Source organism: Poecilia reticulata, linkage group LG5 (genome assembly GCF_000633615.1).
Source record: "Poecilia reticulata strain Guanapo linkage group LG5, Guppy_female_1.0+MT, whole genome shotgun sequence".
In the NCBI taxonomy this organism is placed as follows: domain Eukaryota; kingdom Metazoa; phylum Chordata; class Actinopteri; order Cyprinodontiformes; family Poeciliidae; genus Poecilia; species Poecilia reticulata.
Genome location: NC_024335.1, coordinates 17,788,502 through 17,801,357, shown reverse-complemented (window position 1 = coordinate 17,801,357; position 12,856 = coordinate 17,788,502). Strand labels below are relative to the sequence as shown.

Sequence of the window (12,856 nt, the reverse complement as noted above, 5' to 3'; positions counted from 1 at the left end):
TTATTTCTATTAAGTATAAGAATTTTCTGCGTGGAGCAAATTAAAAGATGACACTTAAGATTAAAATGTTGTGTCAGACCAATAAAAAACAAAAAAATTTTTATACAGAAATGTACCCTTGATGAAAGTGTAATTATTACTTTCTAAAGCTACATTTAATCTTGCAAACTCTTTAAATCAAACTCTTTAAATCATGTCAGAACACATTACAATTTCCTGCGATGTACATGTATAATGTCAGACTCTTGACTAGCTGTGTGTTGAGTATTATTGTCTCCATTACTCTTTACCCGGCCTAGTTTTAATCTAATTAAGGGCATTTTGACTCTTAATTGTTCATTAACAAAACATTAGGACATGGTGTACATCATCTGATCAAAAATATTGCCGTCATTAATATTATGAACAAATATTTAGACATCAGGTCTCTGTTTTATTTCTCTGAAGTTGATGTATATTTTGTGAAAATTGTGCTTGGCAACATAAACCTTTAAATCCTCTTTCTGCTTCATGTTTTGTATGGCACCTAACCACAAATATATGTAATGCACGCTTCCAGCATAGCATTTGAACCCATTCAAGCATTTAAAATAGGAGTGACAAACACCTTTTCAAGCCAGTGAATCTTGTATGAAGCACCTTTTTAGATTAGGTAAGTGGAATTGTGCCCATTTAGAAGGCTGATGGTTGGATACCCTTTTCTCTTGGCTTCTTGTGCTATATCTTCCTTGGCTGTGCCTTGCCTGTCATTCAGCAGAGCATAAAGATTTTTAAAGAATTTATTTTGGTATGGATCTTTTCTCTGAGAAAGAATAGCTGCTACATTTTTGACCGAGGATGTGCTTTTTAAAAGTATATTTTTTTTCCCTGAAACTATGGTTTGATTACTGCTTTTTAAAAAAAAAAAATTTTATGTCATCCATCTGTTGTCTATACCCGCTTATCCTTGCCAGATAAGGGGACGGCCAACAGTCTCTGGATCCATTACAATGCAACACAGAGACTCACAGGAATCTGTGTTGCAAGCACATATTAATTGCTAAAGGCAATTTAGAGAGACCAATTAACCTAACAGTCATGGTTTAGGACTGTGTGACAAAGTCAGGGTAGCCTGAGAAAATCAATGCATCCAGAAAACCCTCAAGCCAGGATTAAAACCCACATCCTTCTTCCTGCAAGGCAACAGTGCACTACCAGGCCTCTTGCCATATGTGTACAAAGCGGGGCCGGCTATACGCTGGGGCTAAAGGGGGCAGTGCCCCCTCAAACAAACGTCTTGCCCCCTCAAATGAAACTTGCCACAAATAACACGGAACATCTCCCTTATCCGAGGTTCTGCTGCGCACCGTGCTGAGCAGGCTGCGGTCTTCTCCTGTCTGTCTGCGGTCAGGCTGTAGCTGAAACCCCTCAGCTGCTGGTAAACTATGGAGTTAGATTTGTTTCACAATTATTCAGCCCAAAAAAAAATCATGCCAAACAAAAAAAAATAGGATTCAATTAAAAACAAAATTATGTCAAACAAAACAAGTAGTATTCAATAAAAATAAAAAAAATCATGTCAAACAAAAAAATAGTATGCAATAAAAAAAAATCACGTCAAACAAAAAAAGTGGTATTCAATCAAAAAAAAAAACAAAAAAAAAAAACGAGTTCAACCAAAAAACAGGAGCTTCAAAAATTTTTTTTGACTCAACCAAAAAATGAAAGTTTCAAACAAAAATGAGTGATTTAAATGAAAAAAAAAGCTCTTTAAAATTTTTTTTGTTTCGTAAAAAATTTTTATGATTAAAAAGTTACGATTTTTTTTGTTTGAAATTTTTTTTTTTTGGTTGAATACTACTTTTTTTGTTTGACATGATTTTATTTTTCATTGAATACTACTTTTTTTTGTTTGACATGATTTTTTTTGATTGAATAATTGTGAAACAAATCTATCTCCATAGAAAACAGCCAATCAGCATTAAGTATTCAAACGAGCCTAACACGAGCGAGATCCCACTCCCTGCTGGCAAACCTGCTTGCCAACGATGGCGACTTTATCTGTCAAGTTGTCTAAATCTTAGATGTGCACGAAAGGAGCACAATGTTTTGGGTTGGTTTGTTTCACATTTATAGGTTCGTTCAAGGTCTGACTTTAAGTTCATCAAATCAAAGACACTTTAAAGTTTGGGACAGAGGACTCTGTTACTCAACCAAGAACTAAGTCTGTCGTATAACAGGCAATAAATCAATTGATTGTATGACAAATTAAAATAAGCTCGATAATTTCCATTTACAGAATGGTCTGTTTTTCTCATGTCTCTTGCTCTTTCTACCAAAGACTGGATAATAAAATGCTTCAGTCTGGTGCATTGGTCTTTACTAGATCATTTTTTGAAGGACAATTTTGTTTACTGAGACTTGTGTCTCTTTGATGGACATTTTATTTGTTCTTTTGATTGTTTTGGATATTTAAAATGTCTTCCAGTTACAACGCTAAATGTTTGTTAGAGGTTTATTGATCTCTGAGAGGGTGTACTTGTATTATTTTGCCATTACCATTATATTACTTGACAGTGGTCTCAAAAGAATGTATTGCAGTAAGTTCTGGGACAATTAATTGCTCAGCAAAATTTGTTATCGTGACAGCAATACCAAGATTTGTTTTTAAAAGATTTGATAAAAATGTTGAACTGGTGGGAATTACAGACTTCTCATACAAACGGGCAGAAGCAACCCTAGATGGTGAATCAGCTTTTCAGTATCTGAATGTGTGAGTATTACAGGAATGTTCCAGGATTGTTTCTCTGCAACACATGTCCAATACAGTATCCTGTCAGACATGGTAGGAATGCAGGAAAGGCTCAGACACACAGAGGCCAGGGATGGGACGAACTGAGGGCAAAGGTCGGAATCCGTGTCCAGAAAGCAGAAATAAATGTAGAGTCCAACAGGAAAAAGACAGAACAAAACCGAACCTCAATAGAGCAGAATCCAGGTGAGAGTCAGAAGAACAATAAGCAGGCACAGATAGACTGTGTAAATCGAGTCCTGCCTCGCATGCGAGCAGGAAATGGAAACCGAACGACTGAACCATTACAGACTAGATTTATAATCTATACATATTGATTTGACCCATGTCACATTTTAAACTACCTTCCTAAATATATTATGGCTGTCACGCCTCTCCCCGAAGCTGCTACATATTCTGTGTCATGCTTTTTACTCCATATCATTTTGGACTTACGGGAGAGATAATATGCGGTAAATGCATCAACATGCTGGGCTGGCCTCTGAACGTGGACTCCATCAGGCTTCCTCTCCATGACGGCTTCTGTTAATGGGAGCTGGTCCAAGATGTCATTTGTTGTCAACTGCCAAATTGTGATAAGCCGTGACAAATGATAATTAATGTAACCTTGGTGCTCAGCGTCTGACCTTTTCCCAGTAGAGAAGCATGTTTATTTAGGTTTTGCAGGAGCAGGCCTTTAGCCAGTCGGTCACTAATGGCCCATGGGATCCGAGGCCGTCAGCATGCATCAGACAAAGACAAAGGTTCAATTTAGCTGCCTTAATGAGCTTTATTTATACTCTGTGTTCTCCATTACATCGGTGTATAGCTTCAGAGAGTTGCGCAAATTGACAAAAAAGGTCGATGGTTTGCTTTAGCCTATCGGGGAACTGTTATTCTTGTTCATGCTAGATCAGTGTTTCTCAACCTTTTTCGGGCCAGCGCCCCCCTAGCCTTTATCCAGGTCCCTCACCACCCCCCACCAAAAAATTTTGTAGGCTACTTTGCACTGACAATTATTTTATTATTAATGTTACTATCATTATTGTAGATGTTTTGAATCGGCGCACTGATTATGTTTTCCCGTACACTTCAGCTCGCCTTACGCTCCTTCACCTCGCGCACATAACGGGGTAAATGTAGCGAGTTTTGCCCTAAACGTATCGGCGTCTGGAGGAGGGGTGTTGGGGGGGAGGCGAGCGTATGTTTCTACTCTCCTTCGTGGGGGGGCGCCGATTTATGTTTTCGCATCCACCTGAATAATGTGTAGTTGCGCCCCTACCCATGGCACTTCAACAATATTATTTTACCTTTTATCTGAAATAGTGTATTTTTATTCTTGCCATACAGTCCTCTGTATTAATTATTGCTCAAAAGGTCTTGCCATACCAGTTTATTCCTCCGTATTTACTTTAGTTTCTTAGTTTATTCTTGCATTTTGTTCTTCATTCATTTCCATTTAGTTTCCTTTGATTAGCATTATTCTCTCTTGGTTTATTGCTATGTCCACTTTAGTTTCTTTCCTGTTGCTAGATTTATTTTATCGTTTATTGACCACCGGTAATATTCATTCATCACCTGCTGCGCTTCCTAATCGTCATGTGTTTCACATCATGTGTTGATTTTTCACTGTTCAGCGTTGGATTCTCTGTTTTTATGCCATAATTCACATCTAGTTCGTCGCTCCGTTTTGTCCGCTTCTCATGTTTCAGAATTTTGCGCAATGTGCTCTGCGTTTTTTTTTTTTTTTTAACTCCCTAAGGTACAGGGCGGTTGGGAAACATATTGATGGGGAAATGGCAGACTGACATAAACCTTTTAAAACAACGGAAACAATTTCTGTATTCTGATTATTGAAATTTAAAAGTGCTGTGTTGTTCTATCACCCCCGTTTCATACTGGACCACTTACAGCACCGGTGTTAACGCTATAAAATGAACGCTCTCTATCGTGGTGTCACCCATGGAGGGATTTCTTTATTTAAATGGGTTTATTTTTCAGAGGGATACAATGTGAGGGCATCGTGATTTTAGTAATTACATGTTTATAAGAGCGATTTTCTGTTGGGCAGCTTTCAAACGAAAATAAAACACTTTTTAATATGAATTGCTGCTTTGACATGATCACAGAACTGCCAAAACATATGTACAAAAATACCAGACAAAGGGAATCACAGCAGCGTCATCAGCCGGTGTAACGCTGACCTGATGCGGAGCGGAGCTGCGAAGCTACAAACAGCCATCGATACTGTTGCAGCCAAGCATGATTTAATGTTACACAATACAGTTTAACCAAGTTGCTCAAAGTCTAAACTGGTATTGTTGTGCATTTAAGGTGTAAAGTTTTCCTTCGACCAAACGCCCCCCAAAGGCATCCCAGCGCCCCCCTTTTGTAAAAATGTCCACCAGCGCCCCCTGCCGTCCTCTGAACGCCCCCTGGGGGGCGGTACCGCCCACGTTGAGAACCGCTATGCTAGATAGTCAGTACTTTTGGTTTTACACATGAGCTAAATGAAATACATTGAACAGGGTGAGATTCACTTTTTGTGTGACCGAACTTTAAATTGTTGGCTGTGGAAACATGGATTGTGTTGAACATGGCACAAGGGCTTTGCTAAGCTACATTTTCTGATGATTGGTATGTGTGTTCACACACTTTGTCTCTTGTCAAATCACATTGTCAGTGGAGATGAATCGCTCAGTTTTTGACGTGCAGAAGTGCTGCTGGTGAGACGTGAATGGGTTAATACTTCTGGAAGCTTTCTACAACACTAGTGTATGTCCTGGGAGATTGGTTGTCTGCAGTATCCATCGTCTTTGCAGCAAGCTTGGCTGCAAAGATCTGAAATCTGATTCATGGAACTACAATACTGAACATAAAGTTTTTCCTTCTTAATTTTTCTAATTTTTGTGTTGAAAATAACCTTGTTGAAATGTAAAGCATGTGGGGTATAACTATCATGTTGTCTTACATTGTCTTCCATTCACTGTACTAAAAATGGCTAATAAATAAACAAAATAGCTAAGCTTATTTTAAGGAAAAGGCTACTCCTGGGCAGTAGCCACTGCTAGTGGTTGTGCTATGCACTACCTTCAGATTTTTACTTTTGCAAAAGTTATACTTGGATGTTCATTTCGTGGCACTTGATTACCAGAAAAATCTCATCTCTTGACAATAGATTAACAACAAATACTGTTATTGTTCAAAAAGCACAAGATTTCTTCTGCTCTTATGAAATACTACTTAACTTACATTACTTAATAAAAATTGTGTAGTTGGTGAAGTTTCCAGAAAAGTGAAAGTTTTTTTTTTTTGTCATTGGTGGTGAATATATTATAAAGCAGACATTAATCACAACAGTAAAAATCTGATTTATACTTTGTGGCGGTTTGTTACCAGAGAAAAACGCTCATCTCTTAACACCAAATTAATTATTTTTCATAAAACATATGCTACTTTGAAATACTGCTTATCTGCTGAGACACAAGAAATTTACAGTTGGTAAATTTTGAAAAAGTAAAAATCAGATGTTTACCTCATGGCACTTGGTTACCAGAAAACACACTCCTCTCTTAGCAACAGATTAACAACAAATATTGTTATTGTTAAAAAAACACCTAAGATTTCTACTGCTTTTTGTAAATGCTACTTGACCTGTACTGCTTAACAAGAATTGTTTAGTTGGTGATTTTTTTCAGAATAGTTAAATATATATATATTTCTTCACTGGTGGTAAATATATTATAAAACAGACATTCAACTCAAAAGATCTAATTTATACTTCGTGGCAGTTTGTTACCAGAGAAAAACATTAATCTTTTAATACCAAATTAATTATTGTTTATAAAACACAAGCTCTTTTGAAATACTGCTTATCTGCTTAGGTACAAGAAATTTATAGTTGGTACATTTTACAATAGTAAAAATCACGTTTACTTCATGGCACTTGGTTACCAGGAAACGCACTCATCTCTTGGCAACAGATTAACAACAAACACTGCTATTGTTCAAAAAATGGATTTCTTCTGCTCTTTTTAAATACTACTTATCTTACACTACTTACTACTTAAGAATTGTGCAGTTGGTAAATTTTGCTGAAAAGTTAATATATATATATATATATTTTTTTTTTCATTGGTGGTAAGTTATAAAGCATATATACTTGTGTATAGTAAGTGTTCTGCCGTGGTGGCGTCTCTAGTTCTAACTAGAAGCTCTGCCCTCCTCTGTAGAAACTGAGTGTTCGTCCATCTCTGTAGTTCTCTACATATCTGCCCCCCTCAGTGTTCTGTTGCTATGGTAACTAATCCTCTCTGAAACTGTCATGTGTGAGTGAGACAGGGGCAGACAAAATTCTATCTCTGTTTTGAATCAGTGTCAGAATTTGTTTTGATTTGAACTTGGCTCGTTTTTTTTTGTTGCCAATTACGTCGCCATGGTTACTCGAAATGTCAACAGAAGTAATGGCTCACATGCTGAGATCTATCCGCATGTTTTGATATATGTATTATGGAGGTGCACGCAGCGGTTCAAGCCGCATTAATGGTAAAAGGAAGTGGCAGTTATTTTGAGGTGTAGTATTAAAGGTGCCTTCCCATCCATTGCATGGCATTAAAAGAAAGAAAATCCATTGTAACCAATCCCTACCATTCTCCGATTGTACAATTACACTAAAAAAAGGACACATTTATTCTTAGTTCCACTCAGTTCATAACTGTAGGGTGTTTTTTCTGTGATTGATGAAGACAAAGTGCTTTGGGGAGCCCAAATAAGGTCCAAAGGTTAAAGTTATTTTTATGTGTGTACCAGGAAAAAAACCTGTTACATAAAACACACTGAAAATACTCTAAAACATACCATACCTTTAATCTGGTTTTGATAAAACGTAAACCTTTTGACACCCTTATGATAAAAGCAGGTCAGTTATCTTCCTTATCAGATTTTTTTTGTAGACATTCTGCTCTTGCTTGTACTCTCCTTGTTGCCGATGGTGACTTCATTTTAAACAGACATGCTCCAGATGACAAAAACAATACAAAATTCCAACAGAGATCATCGCTGTAATTAACAATAACAAGATGTCATCCGCCTCCTGTAAGGCGTGAGTCCTAGCATATTTGCTTCCAAATATAAATTGTGCTGCTTTTGTGATTCCAAGAATGGGACCGCATCACACATCTGCAAGGTCCAGCTGTCAGCTTGTTCCCCTGACAGACCATCAGCAAAATAGGCTTATAGAGAAGGTGACATTCAACACAAACAGCTGCGGGCCGACGGATGATAGGCTTTTCTTCTGATCCCAGCAGATGCACACATAAGATCATCCAAAGACAGTTACTAACCAGGCTCTCACTTTGCGGACGTTCTGCGTATAGTTGTGCTCTCCAGCTGTTGTTAAAGAAACACAGCTGAGCAGAGATGTTTATCTCCCAGGTAACAGGCAGGGTGATGGGACTGTGGGGAGCTACGCAAGCAGGCATAAGGGAAAATAGACGAGTCATCCGTATAAATATCAATTCAAGTTTTTACATTTCGTGTCGTATAGAATACCGCATGAAGGGAAAGATTATTTTCACCTACTTTCTAGTACACAGAAGGAAATGACTTGTGCAGTGATGTACAGCCACTCTAAGGGTGAGTGGAAGACTTTATCTCTGTTCTGTGAGGTTAAACTTTGAGGAGTTTGTCACAAAGCAGACTCATTACGCAGTTAGACGCTGCAAAGGTAATTTAATTACGACTGACCCAGTATCAAAGGGCCCGGTACCCCATACTCCCGGAGAACCCCCCACAGGACCCCCTGAGGAACACGGTCGAACGCCTTCTCCAAGTCCACAAAACACATGTAGACTGGTTGGGCGAACTCCCATGCACCCTCCAGGACCCTGCTGAGGGTGTAGAGCTGGTCCAGTGTTCCACGACCAGGACGAAATACCATCCACCAGTCCAACTTTCTCAGTTAGACAATAAAGTATCTTTTTTTATATTCCACCAAATATCTCAGACGGACATAATTGAGGAACATAATTAATGGCTGTGCTGGATACAGACATATTTTTCCACGTCTTAGGCTTCTTTTTGTATTTTGTTACTTTTTGTATTCACACATTTTCTCATTCATTGCTTTAGTTTTTAGAATTACGCATTAGTTTGAGAAGAGTACCAGTCTATTAGTGTTTTTGAGATGGTGAGAGAGCGGGCGAAAAATGTAAAAGTACTTCACTTTTTTTCAGATTAGTGCTGGAAAGAAGGCAACAGGCTGGTATGTATCTAGCAGGCAATACGGTGATGTAGTGGTTACCACTACTCTGTCACATGGTTCAAATCTCTGGTTGCACACCTGTGACCATTTTAAATTGACCTTAGCTTTGAAATGGCAGGGCGGTGTCCCGTTCAGTGAATTCTGACGAGGCTCATTTATCAGACTAGAAGTACCTTCTGAAAGCAGGTTAAGTATACGTCTCAGGTATATTACGTTTCTGATGGAATTTTGTTTAACATTTCTATTTGTCAATATTTTGGAGAAATAATTTCTTTAAGTTGACATTGAAAGGTTATTTTCAGTCAGAAATGTCTAATTCTGTTGTTGATTATGACTAATAAAAGCAATAAAAAAGGGTAATGAGTACTTTTAATAGGGTCTGCATTATTTACCTATTGCAATATATGTATTCTGTGGGTTTGAACAACAGGAAAGTGTGTTTTGTTGAACAATGTACCCTTTGACATGTTTAAAGTATCTGCTGATATTGTTGAGCTCCCAGTTTGAATATTTAATTTGTAAAGTTGGTCATTAATCAGAAATGTGATGGTAGTAGCTCTGTTTCAAACATCCAGTGTGCCACTGGGCGAGTAAATCTTCATCAGTGCAGACAGGGCCTATGTATTGTGCTGCATGAGATTATGTCAGGATGTTTTTGGTTTGTTTCTGCAATGTGTTTTTAGCACTTTGGTCAATTTCATACCAACATTTTAATGCAAGACAGACTAGATAATTTAACCGTAGTATAACAAAAATGTTGCTATAAGTCAGAATTACACTGCTATAGACATTTCAGATAGAATGAATGAAGTTACTGAAAAAATGCAAACCTCCATGTGATGTAAAGACAAATGTGTAAAGCTTTGGCCATGATTTGCTTAGATATATTTAAGTCTTGCCATTTACTCCTTTTATTTTCTTGACATTCTTGACTTTTCCATGGATACGCAGGCTTTTATCGCTGGCCTTCCACATCTAAAAATCTCTCTGGTCTTAATTGTAAAAGCAGAAACCATTCAACCCACTCTCACTTTTCACATCTACGACGTAAATGCACACACTTTTAAATGCATATTTTATGCAGCCATTTTTATTATTTATTTATTTTTACATATTTTAAAGGACATATGCAGTAGAAACACCGTAGCTGACTCTGTCTTTTAATCAAAGCCCACCATGCATGCACTCATTCAATGGAGTGCTATATGACAGCTGCAACATACAGCTGTTCTGCAACATGTCCGTGTTTAGTGTGTTGTCGCTCTCCCATGTCCGAGGCTTTGATGTGGCTGTTCTGTTCATGTTCTGACTGCAGGAGTCCAAGTGGAACTACCTGTTCTCCTTCGTGGCGTTACCAGCAGTGCTGCAGCTGTGTGTCCTACCCTTCCTCCCAGAGAGTCCCCGCTACCTGCTGATGGAGAAGAAGGATGAAGCAGGAGCAGAGAGAGGTAGAGAGCACTCTGTCAAGTACATTTGCATGATGCACACAAGCATTACATTGAGGGGAGTAGCAGGTATCGCAATCTCATTATGTTTTAATGTACTAAAATGATCTTTTCTCAACCTTATTTCTAAAACCGACGGAAGACAAAAGAGTGAAATATTCACTTTCACATATATCTTTGACTACACTGAATAATGCATTTTTTCTTCATACAGCTCTGTGTGACTCCTGAAGTCTAGCGGGGAGTTTTGTATTTTTGGTTCTCTATATTTTAGGGAACTATTCAGACTCAAATGACCTTTTACTGTAAAACTTTTGTTCTATTAATTTCAGCCAAGTTGTGATTTTTTTTTAATTTTTTTTACTATTATTTAAAACCAAGTCATATTGTCTTTTTTTCTATACTTAATCTCGACCCATGCCAGAACGAGCTACTTCCCACCCACCACCACAGCTGGCTCATGCATTTGAAAGATTTCTAATTTTATTCTTTGCAAAAAGAGACTCACACTCTACGCAAACATTTGAACCACAGCAAAGATTTAGTTTAGGAAACATATGAAAGCATAAAAAGCATTCAGTGCCAGTCAGAAATTTACATTTAGTCGGTGAATTTTAAATGATAAATTAGGTGAAAACGATTTTTATTGATTTTCTCTGATGCAGTCAGGGTCAAAATTATGAACATAGTTCCACTTGCACCTCCTCTAATAGTTCAACAGATTTGAGTTGCACCATGACTACATGCAAGCATCTGGGTTAAAATGTGGCTGTAAATTTCACCACACAGTGATCAGTGATCCGCGAAGTAGTTACCTTTATTTTTTTACAACTATTACACAGCATAATTAAATACTCTACATTGAAACCAAAGAACAAAACCTGTTTTCAGGTCAGCGAATGTGCGTGTTCATCAGTCATGGCATTAATGTCATCCGGAGTCGTGTCATTAAAGCGTCTCCTCCAACCTTTTTAGCAGGCATTCAAAGTTTTAGTTTCCATCTCCTGAGTGGCCAATCTGTATTACGTATATTTTACGTAAGTGCAGAACACAATGCACTGTGAAAAAAATTGCACAAAAAAAAGCCGGGAAGCAGCGAGACTGCGAAAGGTGAACCGCGTTACAGCGAGGGATCACTGTAGTAGAGTTCATTTGTACTGGTTGATTACTTTGCACTGCTTTTAAAAATACCACACACATTCATAACTGGGTTGAGGTCATGGCTATAGAGAGGCTTAAGTAAGCTATAACCTTTCTGACTTGACGTTACTTCAAGTTACACCATGTTTATCTGTGTAAATCTGACTTACTATACAGTGATCCCTCTCTATAACTTCAAGTTACTCCGCGGTTCACCTTTTGCGGTCTCGCTGCTTCGCAGATTTTTTTGTGCAGTTTTTTTTCACAGTGCATTGTGTTCTGCGTCCTGACTGGCTAAACAGACTCCACGATTCTTCTCTACTTGTGTGCCAATAACATTAGGGTATTTAAATATGCGTAATACAGCTTGGCCATTCAGGAGATGAAACCTGAAACTTTGAATGCCTGCTGGAAAAAACTGTGGCCAGAAGCAGCACAAAACCCGACCGGAGGCTCGCTTGACGAGATCCATCGCTCTGCCGTAGATACAGCTATGAATCTCGCGGGACATGTTGGAGGAGACGCTTTAATAACATGACTCCGGATCACATTAAGGCCCGATTGATGAACACGCACATCCATTGACCTGAAAACACGTTTTGTTCTTTGGTTTCAATGTAGAGTATTTAATTATGCTGTAGGTCATACGGCTACCAGAATAAGAAACAATCCAGGAATTAAGTCTATCTTCACCAGAAGTTGCTATAACAGTGTCACTGTCCACACTGAAAAGAATTGAATCAGCTGAACTCAAAAGGTGAAGACCAAAAAAGAAGCACCTACTCCAACTTCTTTTCAAATCAACAGTTTAACAACTGAAACTTTAACTCAGTTTTCCCAAATTCATGTCAGACATGTCAGGTGGTAAACAGATGTCCTTAACATCTGCAGAATCCAAACATGTCCCTGTGGTTAGTGACTTGGCATTTACATCAAGGCAAATATAAATCTACTAAAAAGCAAAAGTAGCAGATATAAAACACAGAAGCTGCATTTTACGTTGTCTACATGAAACCATAATTTACACAACAATAAAATGCTGCACAAAAGAGATTTTATAACTGGCTATTTAAACCAGTTAACTCATAAAATTAAGTGGCAAGCAAGCAAGCAACTTTGCATTTTGTACAATCAATATCTCCACGTCACGAGTACATTTTCTTTTCTGGTATTACTAACAAAGGTCTTTACTGAAAATGGATTTCTGGTTTCTGGAGATATATATATATATATATATAT

General features: G+C 37.9%; 1 protein-coding gene across 6 annotated transcripts in view; it reads left to right on the top strand.

Annotated features, from left to right (window-relative positions):
* Positions 1-12,856, top strand: part of slc2a9l2 (solute carrier family 2 member 9, like 2) — a 121,214-nt gene that overhangs the window by 34,187 nt on the left and 74,171 nt on the right. For all 6 annotated transcript variants that reach the window (XM_008409515.2, XM_008409518.2, XM_008409519.2 and 3 more), the window contains exon 7: positions 10,348-10,480. In XM_008409515.2, the coding sequence (XP_008407737.1) occupies positions 10,348-10,480 (133 nt within the window). The remainder of the gene's footprint in view (positions 1-10,347; positions 10,481-12,856) is intronic.